This window comes from Myripristis murdjan, chromosome 22 (genome assembly GCF_902150065.1).
Source record: "Myripristis murdjan chromosome 22, fMyrMur1.1, whole genome shotgun sequence".
NCBI lineage: Eukaryota > Metazoa > Chordata > Actinopteri > Holocentriformes > Holocentridae > Myripristis > Myripristis murdjan.
Window position 1 is genome coordinate 26645803 of NC_044001.1, and position 24291 is coordinate 26670093.

At 41.2% G+C, this 24291-nt stretch overlaps 1 protein-coding gene across 10 annotated transcripts in view; it reads left to right on the plus strand.

Annotated features, from left to right (window-relative positions):
- Window positions 1–24291, plus strand: part of kiaa1109 (KIAA1109 ortholog) — a 107820-nt gene that overhangs the window by 62896 nt on the left and 20633 nt on the right. For 3 of the 10 annotated variants that reach the window (XM_030044471.1, XM_030044474.1, XM_030044472.1), the window contains 26 exons: window positions 2243–2449; window positions 3411–3646; window positions 3936–4180; window positions 4309–4414; window positions 5166–5263; window positions 5468–5656; window positions 6148–6316; window positions 8016–8227; window positions 9536–9619; window positions 10722–10920; window positions 11921–11980; window positions 12179–12405; window positions 13393–13569; window positions 14165–14295; window positions 14504–14627; window positions 14785–14897; window positions 15431–15521; window positions 16035–16094; window positions 18182–18447; window positions 18670–18885; window positions 20469–20649; window positions 21003–21192; window positions 21641–21802; window positions 21941–22080; window positions 23091–23286; window positions 23972–24172. In XM_030044471.1, coding sequence (XP_029900331.1) covers window positions 2243–2449; window positions 3411–3646; window positions 3936–4180; window positions 4309–4414; window positions 5166–5263; window positions 5468–5656; window positions 6148–6316; window positions 8016–8227; window positions 9536–9619; window positions 10722–10920; window positions 11921–11980; window positions 12179–12405; window positions 13393–13569; window positions 14165–14295; window positions 14504–14627; window positions 14785–14897; window positions 15431–15521; window positions 16035–16094; window positions 18182–18447; window positions 18670–18885; window positions 20469–20649; window positions 21003–21192; window positions 21641–21802; window positions 21941–22080; window positions 23091–23286; window positions 23972–24172 — 4280 coding nt within the window. The remainder of the gene's footprint in view (window positions 1–2242; window positions 2450–3410; window positions 3647–3935; window positions 4181–4308; window positions 4415–5165; window positions 5264–5467; window positions 5657–6147; window positions 6317–8015; window positions 8228–9535; window positions 9620–10721; window positions 10921–11920; window positions 11981–12178; window positions 12406–13392; window positions 13570–14164; window positions 14296–14503; window positions 14628–14784; window positions 14898–15430; window positions 15522–16034; window positions 16095–18181; window positions 18448–18669; window positions 18886–20468; window positions 20650–21002; window positions 21193–21640; window positions 21803–21940; window positions 22081–23090; window positions 23287–23971; window positions 24173–24291) is intronic. The other 7 variants (XM_030044476.1, XM_030044473.1, XM_030044478.1 and 4 more) reach the window with 7 other exon arrangements.

A 24291-nucleotide genomic window follows, 5' to 3' on the forward strand; every position in this document is an offset into this window, starting at 1 on the left:
GGATACCACCCTCTGACTTGCGCTTGAACATAGCCACAGAGTATGCAAATGAGCTCTTTTATGTAGAGTGAATTTGGCTGAGATGTAGAAGAGTGGATGCAGTGTTTCCTCAAGTGCTGGTTCCCAGCCAAGATCCTTTCCAGTCAGATTCCTTTTTAACAGCATTTTTTCCCCCCCTTCTGAGTATGGCCACCATAATGATGTTACAAGCCTTGTTATGAGACAGAGCCATCTATCTCCACACTTTATTTTTACTTCATTTTGTTATAATGCTGCCACTGGAGAAAAAAAGCCTTGCATCTCATTCAATTTAACAGATTCTCTCGTTGCAAAAATAAAAGTCAAAGTGAGTAAAAGTAAAATTTTACAGCACACTCCAAACTTCTCCCATCTGCTTCTAATGGCAGATGCTACACAGTAACTTGGCTCCCTGTAGTCGTCAGTGACATTTAAAATTGTGTAACACACAGATACGAAGTGAACATGAGTGCAGTGTCACTCAGCCGTTGTCCTTACCTGCCAGTTTGATTAGAGTCAACACTGCGCTGCACTGGTAATTGCCAGGAATCATTAATTAAGCACTAACCCACAACATGCTCCAAATTAAATGACACTTCAGAGCAGATAGCCAGCAGTTGTTTATTTTAGATGCTGTCTTCCTGACCTAGTTTGATGCCAACAGAGAAGGTCTCATTTGTAACTGTAGCCCTCTGATGCAGATCTGTGTATTTTAGTGTAACACCTGGTTTATTTATCTACCTAACACCTATTGAAGAAATGCTCCTGATACACGCCACAGGTTTTATATAGCATGTGCTTAGCCATTATTTATCAGGTCATTCAATCTACTTTGATGAGTTAATGCAGACATATATTTAAAATATACTGAATGCTGACAGTATATTTAACTTAGTGATAGTAAAAGTCTTCCATAACTAATCAATACTGTGCACCGATGCTTAACAACATAACTTATAAGTAATCTGGTAAGGAAAGCATACAGTTTTTAAGGCACCATGAAATGACCTCCCTTACCTTCTACTTTGTGGAAAACAAAATGCCTTTAATCGTAACCTCATGCCGGCCTAGTGGGTGTAAATAAAAATGTCAACCAATAAAATCTCTCCCGAGCTGATTTCCAGATGGTCTGCACTTTTGAATGACCCCTTCCCATGATAAGGTCCTCCCCAACATCCCGTTTAAACAGAAAATACTGTACATAAAATCAAGGAAGTGCCATTTCATGGTGTCATTAAGTAAAAGTCCAGGTGTCAGAATGAATGAAAAGACAAATGAAATAGCTGGTTGAATGACCTTCTTAGCTGACCACATTTTCTCTTTGGGTTCCCACCAAGCTGCTTGTGGAGAGCATTTTCACCGAATGGTGTCTCAGACCTGTTTCACCCTCTCTTCTGCTCTTCTTTCCTTTACGTTCGCCGGCTTTCTCTTCCAACCACTTGCATAGACTGGAGGATTTCCCAACATCTCCCACCAGCACAGCTAAACAAGAGTTTCTGTATGTTACTGCTGCCATTTAGGGCTTTTATCACGTGTATCACAAGTCAACAACACAGCTGCCATGAACACACATCTTTCATTTGTCTGAGTCACATCGTCCATGTCTATGTCTTTTTATTATATTATATGTGATTTAATTTCTTTAATGAACAGTTTATCAGGTCTTTCTTGCTCAGATGTTATTTCTGTGTCCTATTTATCAGTCACAGAGAGATAAAGGCAACCAGTTCCCGATAATTTTATGCCAGCATAAAGTTTGCTTGTTTGCTTTTGTGTTATATGAGAATCTCTGCATTCTTTACTGTTAGTAAACTTTTCTATCTAGTGTGTCTTTCTTCCTGGTTATATCTGTTACTTCACCATCTACAGTACATTACAGTAGATGTGTTAGAGCCACTGTATTTGATAAATATGCAGTAAAGGAGCCTGTTTTCTCCGGTGTAAATATGCCATCTTGTATTATGCATCATCTCATTGAGTCCCTGTGGAACTGCTGTGGCATGTCGCTGTGTCACCGTCACAATCACTCATTCTCCCTGTGCCCCTCTGAAACCAGAAAACAGAATGTTGTCCTGAATATGCATGGTCTTTCGGTGTTTGATGTCTTTTGACTGGCACATCCACTCAGTAGTTCCACTCGCACATTCATTCATCTTCCCACATCAACTGAAGATGAGTCGAATTGTTTCCCGCGACTCATTCCAGTTTGCTCTGTGTGTTTCAGGACGGTGGTGAAATGCAACATCGCCAAGTCTCAGGCCATGTACAGCGCCCAGCGTGGGCTTAAGACCAACAACGCGGCCGTCTTCAAAGTGGGGGCTATTATGATCAACATCCCCCAGCACCCGGCCACACTGCACAGCATGATGGTCCGCAGCTCCCACCAGCTCTCCAAACAGATCTCCGACCTCATCCGCCAGCCTTCCAACATGTTCGTGTGCTTTATTTATCTTTTTTTCTTTGAACTGTCACACCAGCTAAGAAACAAAATTTGCTTTACAAAGACTGCCTTGTAAAAAAAAAAAAAAAAAAAGAAAAGAAAAGAAAAAAAACAAAGCAGAAGTCTCTTTAAATGAAAGAGGTTGGCTCTGGAGAGGGGAAATGCTGGAACATTACAGCTGCATGAGGGCTACAGAGGCCAGCTTCTTTACAGTATTAAACACTGAGGGTATAAATCATGGTAATGACATTTTCACCCCCTTTTCGTGCAGTGAAGCAGTTGTCGCAGTGCTTAAAAACATGTATTTGTCTCCTCTGCCCTCTCAAGGAAAAAAGACATCTCTAATATTTCATACATTCTTGAAATTTCAAGTAGATTTATCATGTGTCACCTAAGGTGTTCAGAGTCAAGTGACAATTCCATGAGTGCCTTTACAGTACATGTGTATTCCCATGTTATTTGGGATACATGACTTTTATCAATATATTTTTTTTTTCTATGTAGCTATATATATATATATAGCTACTTAAAGTAGTCAGGAAACCTCATATCCTGATCATTAAAAATGTGGGACATACCAATATTAGCGAGGATACAGAGGGACACTTAACACCTATTTCAGAGACGGTGTAAGTTCTTTTCACTTTTATTCTGGTATGCTCTGCTCAGCTCTGAAACTCAACTGATATCAAGTTGATACAAAGTTGAATATTAATATTGGCCAGTCCAAACAAAATGTAGCCAGACATCTACCCTGAATCACTGCAATATCTGCAGTATCCACAAACCTCTTTGCATGCATTTCCCAATCAGTGGTATTTGAACTAATTGCAACCTTTGCTGCACCTCTCCTAGACTGGGATCAGTATTGACAGTAACAGTTCCGATTGATTGAGACCTTACGTAGGCACAAGCTGGTCTTGACCAGACTGTGTCTCTTCTATCCCCTCAGTCCACCCCCTAACAGGGAAGACACTCCGACCCCCCAGCCCTCTGACAAGGCGTCCAGCATCAACCAGACCCCTGTGGAGGCTAACGAGTTCCCCCAGCTTCCTGAGGGCCTGGAGAAGAAGCCCATTGTCCTCAAGTTCAGTGCCATGATGGATGGCATCACCATTGGGGCTGCTTTGCTGCCCTCTCTAAAAGCAGAGTACAAAATGGGTCGCATGAAGAGCCATGGAATGACGGGTACTGACATGACAGTACTGATTGAAAATACCAAGCTTTACTGTACATATTGACACATTACAAGTCCTTTTCTGATTTATTACATGTTCTAAATAAGAAGGAACTGGAACAGTGTTTTGGAACAATTACAAGCACCATCTTTCCATGAAAAAACAGAAAATGAAGTCACTTTGCTTTGATTTGACACTCAATTGTCCTTGGTATCAGATTGCAGACAGGAAAAACGAAATAGATTTTTCCATGTCTCAACATCCTCGATTTCTTCTTCCCTCCCTCCTCCCACCATCAGGCGCACAAACCAGTTTCACCTTTGAGCTGCCAAACCACAAGCTGTGCTTCCAGTCCAAAGTGTCCCCAGTGGATATGTCCACTATGCCGCCATCAGCCAGCCTCAACCTGCCGCCAGTCACCATGTCAGGCGAGTACATCATGGAGGACCACGAGAGCCACTCAGACCAAGGCTGGGCACCCGACGACTTCCCAGCCAAGCAAGGGAACTACCTCCAAGGCAACTACCTGCGCTGCGTGGCAGAGGTAAGAAGATTCTCTTGGCAACATTCATATTCGCATGCCTACATCTGTTCCCAGTCAGTAGTTACTCTTAAATCATTTGACTTATCTCTGGATGCTGATTGGTCCATGCTGTGTCCTCTGTGATGCAGATTGGCTCTTTTGAGCACAACCTGACCACAGACCTGCTCAACCACCTGGTCTTCCTGCAGAAGGTCTTTATGAAGGAGGTCAATGAGGTCATCCAGAAGGTGTCAGGTAACTTGAATGAAAACAAATGCCATTTTTGAAGATTGTTAAGATTGTTTTGTACAATGTTGTCACACATTTTCTGAACTCTATATACGTATGGGCTGAGAATTATCTCTTGTTGAGACCACTTTCACTGTTTTTACATGTTACACAGCAAAACTAACAGAAACTATACAAGGCTATATCCTTTGCTGTTGAAATGACTTAATTTCTCTTTCTATCGGTAAGGCTAATCTAATCTTAAATGTCTGATTGCTCCCCAGAGTACTCTACATCCCACAGTTCATTTCAACTACCCATTTGAGGGTAGTTGAAATAAAGTGATTTTTCCTCAAAACGGTGCTCAAGGGGAGGCATGCTGGCACAAATCAAATCAAGTTAATTTCCACATCAATACTGATAGTAATTTGTTTAAGTCAATAAGCCTGATCGATGTAATTACCCAATAAGATACAAAGCGAGAGCAGGGAGCTGTGATGGTAGATTAGAGTAATAATAATAATGAGAATTTCATAGCCGTAGGCTGAGTGTATTGCAAGCAGTTGCAACAGGGAAAGGTCTTTGAACATAGCTTGAATGGGAATGAAAATTTTATTCTGCCTCAGCAGATATTAGAGCCCACCCCCACTCCTAGACAGACACACACACACACACACACACACTCACACACCCCCAACCACATTATACATATATCTAGCACTTTTTAACCGTCTGTTTGTGGGAACTTGTGAGGTTGAGGTTGTGTATGTGTCTGCAGGAGGAGAACAGCCAATCCCTCTTTGGAACGAGCATGACATCTCGACAGATGCGGACAAACCAAAAATCCTGCTCTATTCGCTCAGCCTCATGTTCAAGGTATCTCATATTCACTTTCCTGCAGTAAAATAGTACAAAGCACATCTGTCACACTCACTTTAAGCAGCCAGGTAAAGTAACTGGTCCAGACTGTAGTATTTCAGGTAATACAATTAGGATGGGATTTCTCCCAAGAGAAGTTTTTACCTGTTAAATGTCAGTGAGGCTTTGAAGAAATTCAACATGCTGTTTTCCTGTTCTCAGGGCATACAGATGACAGCGACTACTCCCTCCATGCGTGCGGTACGCTTTGAGACAGGTCTGATCGAACTTGAGCTGTCCAACAGGATCCAGTGCAAGGCTCAGCCTGGCGGCAGTAGCAGTTACCTCAAGCTGTTTGGCAAATGCCAAGTGGACCTCAACTTGGCTCTGGGACAGATAGTCAAGCACCAGGTATGACAAAACCATTAATTATCCATTAGGATGATGTGATACATTGACATTATATTGATATTGTGATATTAGACTAGATATTGGGAGACTGTAGTTTCCTGATTTCAAAGGGATGCAGTTTTCTGAACTTATTAGGCTGTTCTAGCTGATATATTATTTGCTTCTACCTAGGCATCATATACACATTACTAATGACTGTTTGTCAATAATCTTGTGTGTAAATATCTTATGGAAGCACTAATAGTCATCCCTACAATATCGTTACACCAGAGATATTGAGGTATTTAGTCAAAAGATATTTTATGATATGTGATGGCAAATCGTGGCTGGAATTGGCCTCAAATGTGTAGCATATCCTGAGTCAAAAGTAAATCCCTTGCGTGATAGAGGATCTGTAATTTTGCAAAGATTAGGAGCTTGAGCTCTGGTGCTTGATGATATATATGATAAATGCTTACCTGATCCCCTCTCCTCTGTCCTCCACTGTACAGGTGTATGAAGAGGCAGGCTCAGACTTTCACCAGGTGGCATACTTCCGAACTCGGATTGGCCTTCGGAACGCCCTGCAGGAAGAGATCAGTGGCTCCTCAGACAAGGAGGCCGTCCTCATCACACTCAACAGGCCGATTGTTTTCGCCCAGCCAGTGGCGTTTGACAGAGGTTCGGTTTACTTTAAAACTGGAATTTCTGCAGCTGTGCCCTGAGTACCTCCATGGGTTAATCACGGCACCAACACTGTCAGGGTTCAGGAGTTTGAAGAAGTTATTTTAAACCTGAGCCGAGTTTTTGTCTTCATGATGATTGTGTTCAAAGTTTTGTCAGGTAGCTTGGACAGCTGCTCTCTAACAAACACTCACAAGGTGAAAGTAATCCCAGTAACAGTAATACCCAAAAACCAGTTAAGATCATTCAACACAATAACACTGTAGGTACATGTCTTAAAATAACTGTGACAGAACAGTTGTTGTTTCATTTATTATAGGCCATTTGAAACTTTATAGCATTACTCACACATTTCCTTTTTTATTTTCTGGCTGCTGTTTGTATGCTATATTGCTTTCATATCAGAGTAAGCAAGAAAATGAGAGTTTGTTGCTTCACTTTGACACTGTTCTGTGTGTGTTTGGCTCATAATGCTCACATCCAAAACCATTTGAGTTGAAGAATTTAAAATCAAACTAACTATAGCAGATATTTCTTGCTTCCTGCAAGTGGGTTTGATTGTTCTACTGTGAATTTTAAATGCTAATTTTGATTTTTTAATACTTTTGACTGCCAGCTTTGGTGGATTTGCTGCTGTGTTTACTTTGTGTTGACACATTTATGCAGCTTGTGATGCCGCAAGGGTGATAACAGAGCCTGCAAAAAGCCCATATGTCCCACTTGTAATTTCCAAGTAGCAAGTTTACATGAAGACTTGGCAGTTGGTATCTCCAGAAAATCCAGTGTGACATGACACAGCATCAGAGTACTGTAGCAGTCTTCTTGCCAACTAGCTCAAGCTAGTTAAAAGAATATATTAAACCCCAGTATATACAAGTGTCTAACAGTATATAAACAGTGTCACTGCAGTGTTGTTGTGTTTAATAGGCGTGTATTAATCACTTTTTGGGTTCTGGTGTTGGGTATTACTTTGGTCCTTTTAGTGTGACTCTTCACAAACTGTAAAAGGCAAAATGTTGAGCACAGTCAGTCATCATGATGACAGAAAAATAAGGCTCAAAGTGAAAAGAACAAGAATCATCCTTTAATTCCCACTGTGGCCACCACTCAAAAAAAATTATGCGTTTATGGTCCTCTAAGGTTCCTTATATAAATCCATGCACCAAAATAAAAAATGTTAAGTTCTGTAGAAGGTACAGCTGTCTGTCCTGACACCCACACCTTCTTACACCCACTTACAGGATCACCTCTTGAGCAGGAAACTATCCTTAAACTCAAGGAAAAATCAACCCAACATTAACATAAAACTTTGTTCTGATTAATTTAGTGTATGTGTGGATAGGGTGTTGTAACTGTTTCTAAGGAGACTGAGTTTTAGAAGTTGAGGAGCTCATCTATAATGCAGGAGAAGGAGTGTTTGCATTTTTCCCCTGCCAACAGTTCCCAGAGATTATCACATCCTCTCGACAGTGGCTGTAAGGGGAGTGTGGCATCGCGGATCATCAGATGTCAGACAGTAGAGAAAGTTCGACAGTATCTAGACGCATACTAAAACTTTGTGATAATCTGAGCCTCATTTGGTTTGTTCAGTTCCTTGACATCTATAACCCGATGTGTCTAGTTTTAATGAGATTCATGATGCCATCATAGCTGGTTGACATTATTATTCTTTTCCACCCATGCGTGCACCCTGCAGCTGTGCTCTTCTGGCTCAATTACAAAGCGGCCTACGACAACTGGAATGAGCAGCGGCTGGCCCTCAACAAGGACATCCACATGGCGACCAAGGAGGTGGTGGACAAGCTGCCGGGCATCCAGCAGACCTCAGCCCAGGCTTTCAGCACCCTCTTCCTGCAGCTGACTGTCAATGACCTGGGCATCTGCCTGCCCATCACCAACACATCCCAGGTAACCTTGGCTTCAGTCCACATTGTTGGGATCGTAGACAACACGCTTGATATTTTACTTCTGTGCAAAGCTGTAGGCTCATGTGATAGATAGGGCTGGGAAATATACCGATATCATATTAATATAATGTGGTGTGAGACTAGATAGCATCTGGAATTTCGTCATAAGTTTGTGATATGACATAAGTGTTTTTTTTTTTTTTTCTTTTCTTCGTTTTAAAGGCTGCATTTCAGTAAAGGGTTGTGACTTTCTGAATTTATTAGCCTGTTCTAGCTGTTTTGGTATTTGCCTCTACCTGCTTGGTCATCATATCAACAGTCATATCATAATATATGAAGTGGTAATATTACAAATTATTTTTATGAAAGCACTCAACAATATTGCCACAATATCAAAATCGAGGTGTTCGATCAAAGATATTGTGATATTTGATTTTGTTCATATCGCCCAGCCTTACAGTAATAACAGACATGAGTCAGCGGGTTTCAGACAATGGGCTGCAAGGTGTGCAGGTCTAATTTTGACAAGATGCAGATGATGAGTGCACAGAGCTAAAAACTCCTGTGTGCAGCTTCACCATCTTTAATTTGATCTTTAATTTGCATTTAAATACCATGGGTTGATGCATGCTTCGTAAGAGGCACAGATGTGCTAATTGATCAAATAAATTGTGTCCATTGTGTCTATGCATACATTCCGTTTTCCGTTAAAAGTTGTCTTTTGTCAGTTGTTTTCTTGCACTGTATGTGGCGAAACAAAAATGATTTAATCAGGAACTACATTTTAACTTCTTTTGTCAAATCATAAAATCATGTCTTCTTTTGTCAGAAAGTCATCTTCACTGGCACTTGGCAAGATGTTATTGTACCAGTTATAAGGATATTCATTTCTTTTATGTGTAGCTGACAACACACAATAGAACTTTGTTCACAGCAGCCATTTTGACATGAAATAGCAGGGTAAACACAGGTGTTACTAATGACATGAATTAAGGCTCTGTTCCTTTTAAGTCTAACAGCCAGGTTCCTGCTATTGTTCACAGAAAGGCCCAAGTACACTTACATGGAACAGAATGTTAATTAACGTCATTAGTAAAACCTGTGTTTACCTGCCATTTCACGTCAAAATGGCTGCTTTGAAAAGGGCTGTTGTATTGCAACTACCTTATATTTATAAAAGAATAGCTATTCTGTCATCTTCATTAGTTTTCATGTAAAATATTAAGAAGCATCTCTAGCAGTTGTAATGTTATACTTATGTTCATAGAGATAAGATATACCAGCTGTTATGTCATACTTATTTCCATAGAGAGGACATGCACCAGTTACGGAGGGCATCCGCTCTGAAGCTGGGGCCAGCACATCAGTAGGCCGGCATAAAAATGCACAAAAAGTAACCTACAATTTATTCCATCTCTTGTGATCACTTGTGTTGTGGGACAATGACTTGCTGTACTAAATGCTCCTCCTTCACACCTGTAATAAGTACACTGTATGATAACTGTCCGTGTGTTAAAGTGGCAGGTCACCCTGGCCACTCTGTAGTAATCACATTTCCACAGAACTGGCATAACAACCAGGCTTGGTGTGGTGTTTGGGGGTGTTTAATTCCTTAAAAGAAAAAAAGGGGGTTATGCCAGTTGGTGGTCGAGGTGTTTGGGTTGCAAATCTATTGGTCATCAGTGATTATCAGGTTTACAGCCTGATCTTTCAGAGACTTCTATGACATGTATTCAATCATGAAGGTTGATAAAATGAACCTGCACACTCCACACAAGGTAGAAAAGGAAAAGAAAAAAACAAACAAACAAAAAAAACAGCTTACCGGCTCTCAGCGCAAAAAAAAATTGACAAAAGTAAATACTACTCAAAATGAAGATTTTTTTTTTTTTTCACCCTTTTGTGGCAGTGTGAGAGTTCATCAACCTTCACTTTATCCTTATGGAATCAGTGCACCTGAATTCAATTTTTCGAATAAACTTTACAGCTCTTTCTAAAGAGCACAAACTGCTCCCAATAGGCTGCCACTGCTACTACTTTGATGCATTAGAATTTAACAGCATATTTTCAAACACTAGACAAGGACCATTGATACACAATGGTGTGCATGGCAGGCTCAATCTAAGCCTTTCTGTGGGACAATGCTTATCCCCGTCTGCATTCAAATACAGTCTAACTGAAACGCATGGTAACATTTCACTCATAGGTTTATGTAACAGTGCTTATGCTTATGCATTAATTTGCAATTTCTAGACTAGTTGCAAAAAGAGAGCTTGACAGTTTTAAACTAATTTTAGATGTAACATGCCACTTAATATTAACAGATCAGAAGAAGAGAGTCAGTCGTAATATGTATGTCATATGAAGTCAGTCTTCAGTTTATGGCAGACTGAAATGTTACCAGTTCATCCAAACTATGCCTTCCAACACCTGGGCCCGGGTTGTTTCTTGCTGAGTGTCTCTCTGACCCCTCTCCCTCTCCACCTCTCCACCAGGCCAACCATAGCATCGACTTCGACACCGGCTCCGCTCTGGTCTTAACCATCGAGAGCACGCTGATCACAGCCTGTTCCTCCGATTCCCTTGTCAGCAAAGGCCACTTCAAGAATTTCTGCATCCGCTTCGCCGAGGGCTTTGAGACCTCCTGGGACGACTGGAAACCGGAAGTGCGGGGGGAGCTGGTCATGAATGCTTGTGAGTGGCACAACATGAGGTGTACCAGTCTTAGGACATAGGTGCATTACCCAATTTCCCCTCTGGGATCAATAAAGTATTTCTGATTCCGATTAGTAAACATCAAAACCAGTCATAAAAATTATTATAGACCAATAAGACCGTGGTCAAGAGGATTGGGAGCCTCTGTCTCACATTAGTGGTGCTCTTTGTGACTGCATTTCACACAAACCCCCTGGATCCTTTCTTCTTCAGTCAAAGATTTTGTCTTTAGTTTACTTTACAGGTGGTGACAAGCTGCCACCTGCAAAGTATAAACATGTTGGAAGTGATTTCCCCATGAATGCCACGGCCACAGTCTCTGAAAACTTTAGCTCTGTTTGCACAGGGTAAATGGCATGCTTTCCTTTTTTGTGCCATGAAGCTATCTGCATCGGAGCCGTAAACAATCAATCTGATCTCCTGCCAAATCTGACCCGGTGGTACATGATTTAACCCTCTGAAACCCATGAGCCCACAAGCAGGCTTTTGTGTTGAAATGTATTATTTAACCTGCTGAACAAAATTATTTCTTTCAAAATTATTATTTTTTTTTTTTTTAAATCACATCTTTGGTGTATGAAGACATCTTTTTTTCTTGTTGTAAGTATATAGTCATACCATTATTTTTTTTTACAATGCAAAACTAGAAAAAAAAGAATGAATGATGTATTAATTATAGTGTCTCAAAATTAATGATGGCAGTGATGTGTGGATGTGAAAATGCATCACACAGAATAATAAAGATATTATTGATTTAAGTAAGTGCCATTTATTTCAGTGATGATAATAAAAAGCATTAAAAAATAACAAAAACTAAAAATTAAAAAATAAATTATGTATTGTAGTTACATATTATTGTTTGATCGATGAACTAACTTCAATTGGTAGAAATGAGCGTATATGTGACTTGCCATGCATGCAACACTTGTGAAATATTGACTGGATGTTGCCTGTGTTTGTGTGTGTGGTCTGTATGTAGGTGTAGTCCCTGATGGTACATATGAAGTATGTTCCAGGACTACAGGGCAACCCTCGGCAGGCAAGTTCTTTCTACTGAGCTTTCTACTTCATAAATTATTAATCAAGCCCTAGAGCATCATTTTGACAGAGGCAGTGAAAATGAGACAACTGCATTTAATTTTCATTGCGCTTTAATTGAATCTGCATCCTCTTTCTGATATTCTTTCTCTCCCTCCTGGCTTCCTGCTCCTCCTCCTCTTCCTCCTTCGGGACACAGAGAGCAGCAGTGCTGGCACCTGGACCTTGAACGTGCTGTGGAAAATGTGCGGCATTGACGTTCACATGGACCCCAACATCGGCAAGCGCCTCAACGCGCTGGGCAACACGTTGACCTCCCTGACGGGCGAGGAAGATATCGACGACATCGCCGACCTGAACTCTGTCAACATGGCTGACCTTTCAGACGAGGACGAAGCAGACACCATGTCACCCACCATCCACATGGTCAGTGGGTGCAGCCTGAGTTTTGGCTTTGGTAGCACACTACCATATCAACACTGAGATTATTACAAACACTGTCCCACTGTTCCTTTGAGCTATCATTATCATTAGAAAAAATACAGCACGTCTAGATTCAGCCATACATTCTTATACCACTTTCAAATGAGTTGTAATGACAGTGTAATTAGGAAAGGAAAAAAGTTGTCATGGTTACAAACAAAACACCTGGTGTTCTGTTTTGCAATTCTAATGAGGTACTTTTCAGGTGATATCTTAAAAACCAGTTTCATACTTGTAGGGTATGTACTGGTGTATGCACACCAGATCTGGCAAACAAACATGAAGATGCTGTGGCTTACTCCATGATTACAGCAAGCTCTTCTGTGTTTCCACTTGACAACAACCAAGCAAAGGCTGCAGCTGATTGAATAAACTTACTGCAAGAGAGTGGAAGCTTCTTCACTTTCAAATTTAAAGAAAATTGTCTCGTTCATCTTTCTCTTTTTCCACCCTAAAACAAAATCAAAAAATAATCAATGAGTCAAGAAGTACACAATGCTGCTGCTAAATCTTGATTCAGATATGATCTGCAAAGCCTAGTTTGACAGTTTGACCAGACTTTCATGAGCCAAGCACGTAGCATTGGACAGATTGCATTGATTGCATCAAGCTGAATTTGTGTCAACTTCATGCAAATACAGACCCGCTAAATGGCCCGTGCACTCCCCGTGGCCTATCCAACTTTCACTGAATAGAAGGAGTCCCATGCACAAAACGTTGCCAGATTTGGTATGTGTGTACTTTAAGAAAGATGGTGAAAATAAGCAGTCCACTGGTACAGAAGTTAACAGTGGTAGTCACTGTGAGTGCTCATTTTGCAACAGTGCATTTGGAGAAAGCTTACCTTAAATGAATCTTCAGAAGCTAAACCAGACTTGGGTCATCCATCATGCCACCTACCCATCCATGTGTCCCTGCCATTGTTTGCAGAGTCCAGAGGGCGGCTTCAGCCCCCGGTTGACCTTAAAGAAGCGTCTGGTAAACCACATCCTGGGCATCAGCCCCAGGCCTCAGAGTGTCTCTGTCCCTGCTGACTACTTAAACTGTTCATCGCCTCAACTCCGAGTAGGCAGTGTCAGGGCCCAAAGACCTGTCTCCTGGAGTTGTGTATGTAGTCTCACACAGTATTCGCTGTTTTTCTTTCCCTGGGATCACAAAATCAGTTCCTAGGTACCATTACATTTAAATCATCTCCAGATAAAACTTGAAGATTGTGGATTCCAAAATGCTCAGCAATGCTGTTTCAAGCCAAAACTAACTGGCATCACATTAAAAAACGGTGTCGCTTTGCATTTGCTTTCACTGCCCCCCTCATTAAGCTTTCCTGGTGGGTGAAAAAGAGAGAAATTCGTGTCACAGAATTCCCTGTGGCAAGAAAGCTTCCTTCCTTCTCTCATTCATTAATAATTTCCCTGATTTAGGAACTTCAAGGGGCGTGGTGGTGGTGCTTGCGGTGGTGCTGGTGCTGTCTTCCATTTTGTTTTATCATCCCTGGCGTGTGGACTGGACTACACATTAAATTATTTTGGTTGAATCAAAATAATTATCCAGATTTAAGGCAAATTTACATTGAAGACATTATTTACAAAAGCTGTCTGGGGGAGTAGTTACAGAAATCTCTGGTTAATGGCTTTGGGAATCAGATTTTTCACTTATACCTGTCATTAGTGTGATTTGTTCAATGGGTTTGGTGTGCAAACAGGAGGCTATTGACCCCAGAAGACAGATGGTGATGGGGAACCAGGTGATTGATGCCCGTGGGAGGAAATTCACCAAACGCCTGGTGGATATCAGAGAGCTGAACGAACAGGCCAAGGTCATCGACGACCTCAAGTAAGAGACGCCAAGTCACTTACAGTCACTTTAAACAAAATAATAACAATCTTAACTTGTAGTGGGTTCAGACCGGGATGTCAAGATTTGTCTCTGGTGTAGTACAGATTATAAAATAGATCATCCCAGTCTGCAGTTCTGTCTAGACTTAAGTTCATTGGTTTTCCAACATGTATTAAAATCTCACATCTCGTTTGCTTGACCTCAGGAAACTGGGAGCCAGTGAGGGGACCATCAACCAGGAAATCCAGCGCTATCAGCAACTGGAGTCTGTGGCTGTAAATGACATCAGGAGAGATGTCAGGAAGAAACTACGGCGCTCCAGCATGAGGGTCAGTGCACCATTCACCTTACCCAACTTGAGTTTTAGAGTATTGCCAGTTTAAACGTTAAAATGATATTGGTCATACCGTCTTACAGTGACATTGCATGGGTCAAATGTGGACTTGGGAGAAACCTGTTTCCAATTTTGATTTTGTTGTTTACAAGGCGGCCTCTCTAAAGGACAAGTGGGGGCTCGGCTACAAACCAAGCTACAACCGCTCCAAAAGCATCTCAGCAGCAGCGGGCCGCCCCCCTCTGAAGAGGATGGACCGACAGAGGTAACACAGGAGGGCATGCTGATCAAAAGTAGCCTCTTTCTAGGGGATCAATATTGTCACTGAAATGTCATTTTTAAGCAAATTCTACACAGAAGGAAGGCCAGCCGCTGTTTATTTTTACTCCGTTGAGCCCAGTTTTAGTGCTCTGTATTGTCCCCTGGAGGTGGCCTCACTTATTCTTGTAGGTGGAATATCTCCCTACACAGATTATCTACGCTTTTAAACGTGCTATCTGTAGCATGTTAAACATCAGTAAGTCATTACTGAAGTGAGATACCTTGACATAATTACTGTAATCAAATAAGACCATGACACTTGGTGGTGGAATTGTTAGTGATAGATAACAGTTCCTGTAAACCCACTGCATCCTGTGACAGTGCTTTTCCACTTTATTTATTTGCAAAACATGAATAGCAACATCTTCCTGTTTTGTGCTGTAAAGTAATACACTTTGTGCCATAAAGAAACAAATCCATCCCAGTTTTTTTTGATGTGCATCTCTTGTCATTAGTCGTTGTTTTCTCTGCCTTCAGTTCCAGAATAGGTGATGTAGATGACTTGCCAGATATCCGTGTGGATGCATCATCCCCTGGGCCAAGAGTCACCTTCAATATCCAGGACACGGTAATCCAGTCTCTACAAACCACCTCAGCATGTTTCATACAGTGATTTTTGGACATGTACACATAACAAAGTTACAACAGATTAACTTTTAAATGGTGTTTATTTATATTTTTCATGTATTTGTAATGTAGTTTCATGTGCTTTCATGGTAATGACAGGCTTAGGCCCTTCATCTCATTCTCCATTTCTGTGTTCGTCATCACAGTGGACGTCTATACCGCAGGATAGTTGTGCCTTTACAATGGGGATAATGTCAGGGTGCCTTTTTAGGAATTAAGATATATCAGAGGAATGTGCTTGGACAGTGTGATCACCTGTACGTCAGAAAGTCATTGGCAAATTAAGCACAGCAGTGGTTTGTATGATCATGGGCTGTACAGTTTGTTTTGAGGGAAGTAGCCATCATGCTTGGAAAAGTGTAATGTCTCTTCCTCACTGCAAAATGCCTTAATGAGTGCTGTTTATTTATTTTGGTTGAAGTGCTTTTTTGGTGTCTCTTTTGTTCAATTGAAGATTAATAGTCAGACCTTGGACTCCACAAACACAGCTGTCAGTCCAGGAGAGGTATTCAAGGTATATTGAACAAAAGATGAAATCTAATGCAACATAAAGCGCCTAATCAAAACCAGATTCTGTTTCCTCTTCTCCTCTGTGATTACCTTGGGCAGTGCTGATATGATTTGGAATATGCTAAATTCAAAACAAGATGGTGAAATATTAACCATTGATTTTTTTCACCCAATATACACATCTATGTTTAATTGTTCTTACATAACAGAGATGTGCTTTTTCACAGTATTTTTTGGCATATTTTTTTCAGCGTTTTACATCTCTAATTCATTTTGCATGGGAAAATACCGTCATTGAGCTGTTTGTGTTCCGAATCACATTCCTGATTTATTCATGGTGCATGTAGATCATCTACATTTCTGTTAATATGCACTGAAATAAAATAGCACAATTTTTGTTATTGTTTTGTAGTTGAGATATAATTTTAGTGATGACTTTACTAAGCTCACTTGAATTATATATTCAACAACATAATTTGCCTACATGATGTGAAGGTTATTGTCAGTGGACACTTGTGGTCGCAATTATGCTTAGTTGCTCATATTTTCTCATCCTGTCTTGAAATTGCATACCGATCCAAATCAATTTTGCTTCAGCATTAATGTATTCACTGGTTTCCAGCAGCTGTGCATGGTTAGCGTCTGACCCAAGGTCTTTGAACTGAACTGTTTGTCAGCCACAGCAGGACTTATTTACACCTAACAGCGCTGAAAACCCAGTGCAGGTGAAAGATCCATCAATGCTGGGGTTTCATGGTCAGTAATTCTGTTTTAAAGTTGCTATGGATAGCATTTTTAAATGTCAGTATATGATAATCATATTGACTCTGATCCCTTGGCATAAATACTGCAATCAAATGAGACCATGGTCAACTTGATCAGTAGGAAGTAGTAATGTTATGCTAGTGTGCAAATGATTTATTGCTCTTAAAATTCTACATAGCACCTTTTAAAACAAGCACTTCAAAATATCAGAAACTAATTTATGACCAAAACGCCATGAACCCAAGCTCATTTTACTTTACAAAAGACCCATTTTATGTTGGAAAATATTTGATAAAAAATTCACTTTAAAAATATTAATAATTAAAAAGATAACTTACTCATGGAGGTTTGCTGGCTGTTTTTTGCACTGGTGTTAAAATGTGGCTTGGTGAAAGTTGAATGTTGATGGATCCACCTGCAGTGTGATTTTTTTTTTTTTTTTTTTTGTGGTGTAAATGATCACATCTGTGTCACAGTACAACTTTGTACAGCTTTCCTGACTAACTACACTGATGCTTTGCCAGTGGTTTTCTATTGACTAACAAGCACAGAATTTAAATGGGCAATGAAAGAATATGAATTTATGTCCATGAACCTTGGACAGCTCCTGAATCTACACTGGTCCCGGTTTGTTTCTGTCAAAAATGTTCAACATTTACACTGCACTGATATTTAGGAGCAGTCAGCCCATTTCAGTGGCTGCCTCGGGGATCTGTTGTTAATATCAGGGTTCAGGCTTTTTCTCCGTCTATCATCATGGATAGTAGACTTGCCTGGGCTTTTTTCCCCTTATTGCTGTCTTGAGATCAAGTGTATTTCACATTCCTCCTATCAAGGTGTCATGACATCCTCATCTTCCTCCTTGTCTCACACTGTCTCTTTCCTGCCTTCTTACAGAAAATGCATGACCTCTCAACTCCTCAACATTTCCAGGCTGATAGTGTTCTGTGTTACCAAACATAAAAACATCCAGAACCATATCATACATCTAGAGCATGCTATTATATATGTTGTTAACATCGAAGTCGAAACACAATAGATTAATTGCCACAAATCCATTACATAAAATCAGTTTTCTAAGTGACAAGCTGCATTGGCCATTTTACAGAACACTATCTCCTTAAAAAATAGACTTTCCATTATGACTTCTTGGCTAGCCTCCTACTTCAAGACATTGTCAAATTACTCTAATTGTAGCCTTCAGCTATGATGGCTCTAAGTAGGAGGTGACCTCATCAATGTCATAATGCAGAGCCTTAATGAAGACATTAAAACTGTGTTCCCATTTTGGAATTGGTGAGCCTCTAACACTGTCCTTCTCTGAAGTTCCCTGAGGAGACAGAGACGGACTTGTCGTCAGTCACCATCGATGAGTCACCCCATCTTCATCATCACCATCTTCATTCACCATCCGTTAGCGTGGGCCAGTGCTCAGTTTTCAGTTCCCCTACCACCCCTGCTGTCTTCTCACCCGCCCTTCCCTTCCAGCATGACGACATAAGGCGCGATGAGCTCTCCTCCTCCTCCTCTGAGGATTCCGACAAGGAGGATGAGTTTGAACGTGAGAGGCCGTCTTGCTACCGTAGGCCTTTGTGAGTTGTCTTTTTGTTCTATTTTTGGCTACGTCAAGCATTCTTATAATGAATCTTAGATGAAACGAGCACTTCTGCAGTCACTTCATAAACTTGTGATCTATGTAAAATCTTCGGTTTTAAGCTTCAGTTTTTATTTCTCTTATATTTCTCCTCTCTTTTTTCTCTCTTAAATTGAGCGCTGACATTTCTAGCAACTGTGTTTCCTCTTTTTTTCCCCAGCCAAGCGTCTCACAGGAAATCATCAGGCTTTGCTGCTGTCAGTCAGCTGTTCAGTGAGCGCTGGCCGAGCACACCTACCAATCGCAGCTTCATTAGTCCACCAACTGAGAGAAATATTGACTTTGAGCTGGACGTCCGTGTGGAGATTGACAGTGGCAAGTGTGTCCTTCACCCCACCACCCAGCAACCAGAGCATGAGGACATGTCCTGCAGGAGGTACAGCGAAACACGCAGTCTTAACAACAAATAAATGAACTCCATTTGAAAAAGTTGACTAAAATATTGCTTTGTGCAAAATTAAGGGTCGATTGAAGGAAGCACAAAAAGTGAGCACATGGAATAAGTACAGAACTTCTGAGTCAGTCAGGCCTATAATGAGAACCACGCAGACTCAAATTCTGTGGTTATTCCATGTTTTTTTGTCAGTGGAGTCTAATTGTGTCCAGTGTTCAAAGAACGAAATCAGAGGAAATTCTCCTCAATTATTTTTTTTAAATACTACTTGAATTGATTTTCAACAGTAGAAGACAAAAAGATGAACATGTCTTGTAATGCTTCAGACATGTCTTCATTTTCCATTAAGTGAATGAAAGGCTCCCAAATAGAATGAAAGGCCTCCCTTTTACCTGATTTCCCATCTGGGCAAATTACTATTTTAAAGCTGGGAGAGCTAATCCAGGATTTCACTTATGGGTGTATAACGGGTTAAGCAGGATTGAAGCTTTGTATAACAATGATGATGTGATGAAGTTTGAAGAACTTGGAGCCAAATTTGATATTCCTAACAAACATTTCTTTAAATTTTCGAGAGGCAGGAAGAAATCTCCCTGAGCCACTGGTCTCCTTATATTTGTCCATGATAAAGCTATGAGACTGTTGGCATGGAGGAAGCACATGGCAATTAAAGCTTTCTTTATTTTTTGGATAATAGGATTAGTTGGATAAATCCCTAGAATAAACAACTTAGGATGTAGAGGTAAATTTATGCCTATCATCCTACCTACTGAATGTTGATACCTCACACCAAAACACTCTTATTTCCCCGCACTCCCAAAGGCATTGAAGCAGAAGTGTCCCTTTCTCTTATCCAGGCTTAATAAATGTGTCTAGAATGTTATTATTAAATTTATGTAGTTTGACTGGAGTTACATACGTGCACATTAGCCAGTTAAATTGTAATAGCTATAATATTTTGTTGATCGTTTGAGTATGGGCTTTCAGACATGCACTGCCCCCCTCCTCCAAGGAGATATCTTCCTGTATATCCTCCTTCCAAGCATTCAGTGGAGCCAGAGACTAGTAAGTTGAACAATAAAGAGATTTGCCTCCCATGGCAACAACTGGAATTCAGCGTCACCAGAGAAGACAAAGGGGGAACATTTAGTTTTTGATTTTGGGCTGCAGCTATAAAACTTTTAAAGAAATCTTTGTTAGGAATATCAAACTTGGCTCCAAGTTCTTCAACCTTCATAACCTTATACAATTCCTCAGTATTGCCAAACCTGTTATTGTTTTTTTTTTTTTTTTTCAGGATTTTTATGAATGAAATTCTGTATCATCTCTAAGCTTTAAAATAGTAATTTACCCATATAGTAAATCATGTGCCAGATAAAATGGCATGTAAAACATGACCAATATACAAGTCTGGAGCCATGTGAATCATGTCACACAAATTGTGGTCTGGGGCATTGGCATTGATGGTTCCTTAGTTTAGGATCCCCTGTACATGGTGCAAGAGTTATGGCTCATCTTCCTTGGATACAGGTCCTCTGACATCACCCCTGTCTTGGGTTTTGTAGGAGTTATGACCGCAGCCTCAGGAGTCTGGACCAGGAATCTCCCCCAAAGAAGAAGAAGCTGCAGCCCACCTACACCTCCACCACCCACCTCCTTGCTGGCAAGAAGTGCCCCTCTTCCCTGCAGACCAAGTCCAATGACTTGGAGACCACTGTCTTCTACATTCCAGGAGTAGACGTTAAGGTCAGCTTCTCTAAGCTTCTCTAAACTACCGCAGTCTACAGGTTGCAGAAGCTGGCATAAATTGGATTAAGTGTCGAGAATTTGTCCAGCCATTTTCACTGATATAATATGTGCACTAAATACGTGTTGTGGACACTTTCAAAACAAACATACATGCTATGCTATTAAGGGCATCCATCTTAAAAGAGATATAGCATTAAATTATAAGTAACTCATTTATTGATTGTGCATTTTACAACAGCATTGCCTGACTTTGGCAACCAGTGTAACCTTTATGATAGTAGTAGTATGTGTCCAGGACAAGTATTGTTTTTCTACTTTCAAACATAAACTTTTCTTTTTTGCTCCCTCAGTTGCACTACAACTCCAAGACCCTGAAGACAGAGTCGCCCAATGCCTCACGTGGATCCTCTCTCCCTCGCACTCTCTCCAAAGAATCCAAGCTGTATGGTATGAAAGATAGCGGCCCTCCAAACCCTCCCAATGCAGTCCAAAGCAAGACTAACTCGCTCCTTCCTCCCCCGCCCCCACCTCTTCCATCAGGTACTGAGCAATCCCTCATCCTAACTTGCATGCCCTAGCACCGTCTGTAATCACCGTCACTAGAGCACCTCGCCTCTCCACGCGGGCCATGCATATGTGCACTAGGTCCACCTGATCATGAAATGCATGCAATTTGGTCCATGTTGTAAGGCATGATTAAAGAGGGTATCTTTGATCAGAGGGGATCATGCATATTGATGCACAATTTAAATCACTTATAGGAAAGATTATTCTTGAAACCACTTAAATCAAAAACACCACTAATGGCATGTCTTCTGCTTACTTAGAATGTGTGAAGTGAAGTGCAGTTTTATATAGATTTGACTTGACTGATTTGGAATTTGGCCATTCAGAACCCAGGATCTCAAGAGTAAAGCCCACTCAGAGGTGTTGTAGCTTCCATGTAGTCCAGGCTATTGATGACATTAACGTGCATGTGTCCCTGCAGCCAAAGGGAAGGGCAGTGGAGGAGTCAAGACAGCCAAGCTGTACGCCTGGGTGGCCCTCCAGACACTCCCAGAGGAAATGGTCATCAGCCCCTGTCTACTGGACTTCCTGGAAAAGGCTCTGGAGACCATTCCCATCACTCCTGTGGAAAGAAATGATACAGGTCAGTGTTTGTGGGAGTATTTTGGTCAACTGTGATACAGCATCTTGTCTTCCTCACGGAAATCTTTGACAGTGGATCCTCTGGTATTCATAGACAGCTCTATTTGTGTGTCTTTGTATGTCTTTGTCCTTGTGTCAGCTGTGGCTTCCCAAGAGGAGGACATGGGTCAATTTGAGCCGGTGGAGCAGCTGGAGGAGTCCACCACGTCCTTGGTGTCCTCGTCCACATCGGCTTATTCTTCCTTCCCTGTGGATGTAGTGGTCTATGTCAGAGTGCAGGTACTGATGCACAACTGGCTGCGGCAGCAAGGACTCAGGGACACAACGCTATAGATTAGCCTTGATTACTTCTAGCTTTTAATGGATTTTAAGTCAACCAGAAATCAGACTTTTAATGATTTTAGGGAAATTGGGGTGTAGTTACGGTGCTCCGTAAGACTGTAAAGTTACATGGTATCTCGGTGGACTGAGATTCACTCATTTGAAGTGTAGCTGTTCACACTTAAAGCACCACACCGGTGATTTTGAATGTTTGTCCCGTTTGCTACAATTTACCCACATTTTACATTACAACAAACCACTGTATAAATAATTCTAGGGTGCTAAAGATTTCACAATATATAATCAAAATCTCTCAATTTTCAAATGAGAACTTTTGGTTGAAACATCCGCCTTGTAATGTTATTCCTCTGCGCTTAACAAAGTCATCGCCATTCATAAAAAGGAACAGACAATTCACTGTGAAAAGCAATTGTTCGCCTAATTTCAAGCCATCAAAGGAAAGAGTGGTTCTGCTTTTAGTAAACCTTAAGTCCCCAGAGACTATATTCACTGGCGGAGAGATAGTTTAACTGTGCCCAGTTTCCGGTCATCAAAACATGATAGTGATGTGGAGGACTTTAATACGGTGACGGAATACTGGTGTATAGAAAGTTTGAAGTCTCTGAAAGTTCATTTTCATATCGTAGTGGAATGAATGGAATCCAATGGTGGGATAAAAGGTCAGATAAAATGATATTGGAGTTCTAAAATACAACTGCTCGCTTTGGGAAAAGATGATCAGAAATGTGAAGTGTGTACATTTTGTAGATGATATTACACTTAACATGCAAAATCATTAGTATGGTCCTTTAAAAGTATTTGATGCACACACTAGGGATTACAGGGGTGCCTTCTCTTGTGCAGGGATTTATTCAAAATCTTTGTTTCTTTATCCTACTTATCAATATGGTGAGGTGAAACAGGGGCAGTTTGCCTTCTCATATTTCATTTAACACTTTTGTCTCTAGCCCTCTCAGATACGCTTCAGCTGCCTGCCGATGTCCAGGGTGGAGTGTATGCTCAAACTGCCCTCTCTGGACCTGGTCTTTTCCTCCAACCGTGGTGAGCTGGAGACCCCGACAGGAGCCCACCCCACCGACGGGTCACACCAACCCTCCTCCACCCCACCAGGGCAGCACATCCCCAAACCACCACCCAGCAAAGGTCTGCAGAGCCCTGCTTAGCCGTTTGTTTTGGAAGAATAACTGGTCAGAAAGGGAGAGATGTGAAGCGTTGACCTAAATTTTCACTGAGCATGTTTTACAAACTGTTAAATAGAGTGTGCATGTCTGTGAGGGGTTGTCCCATGCTGAGCCTCGGCCCTGTGTGATTTAATGTAAATCACAGCATGTTCCCCTAAAATTCATTTCTTTGCTCTGTAGTCTAAAACCCTGCAGGTTCTGTTGTTCTTTTCTTTTTTGTCAAACTCTACAGAGCCACTTATTAGTCCAGTCCATCCTCTGTCTTATTTTATTTTTTTTCCAGTTATGCTTAAAGAGATAATAAGGAGGAATTGAACTGCCCATAGCACAAAGTGACCATAAAAGATGTATCAAAACATTTTCTCAAGTCTAAAAATTAAATGACAAAGCAGCAGTGTTGTTGCTGTTTTGGTTATTTGTTTTTATTTTCACACATTACGTCTCCAATCTCTTTATTTCAGTTGGATCACTGATTTTAGTTCATTGGTCTCTATTCTGAAAATGTGACTTTTTATATTTTGTCAGATGGAACTAGGGGAAGGGTCCATACTGTTGTCAGTAGAGGATGAGGGCTCAGTTGATGCCTTTTCACCTGCTTGTCTTACCTTTACTCTTGTGTTTTGGTGCTCCTGTCTCTGTCTTTGCAGCATCTCCACTGCTTGGCAGCCCTCTGGGCAGGAGCCGCCACAGCAGCAGCCAGTCCGACCTCACCGGTCCCCCCAGTAACTCCTCAGGCCTCAGCTTCACGGCCTGCATGTCTGACTTCTCCCTCTACGTCTTCCACCCTTACGGCGCTGGCAAGCAGAAATCTGCCGTCACAGGACTGCCACCAGGCCCGGGGCCACTAGGTACAAAGAGGAAAATGTTTCACCACACTCTCCCCTTCCAGCTTTCCAGCAAACAATGCAGTTTTCAGAACTCAGTGCTTAATGGACTGTTCTAGGTTTATATTATTTGCCCCTACATG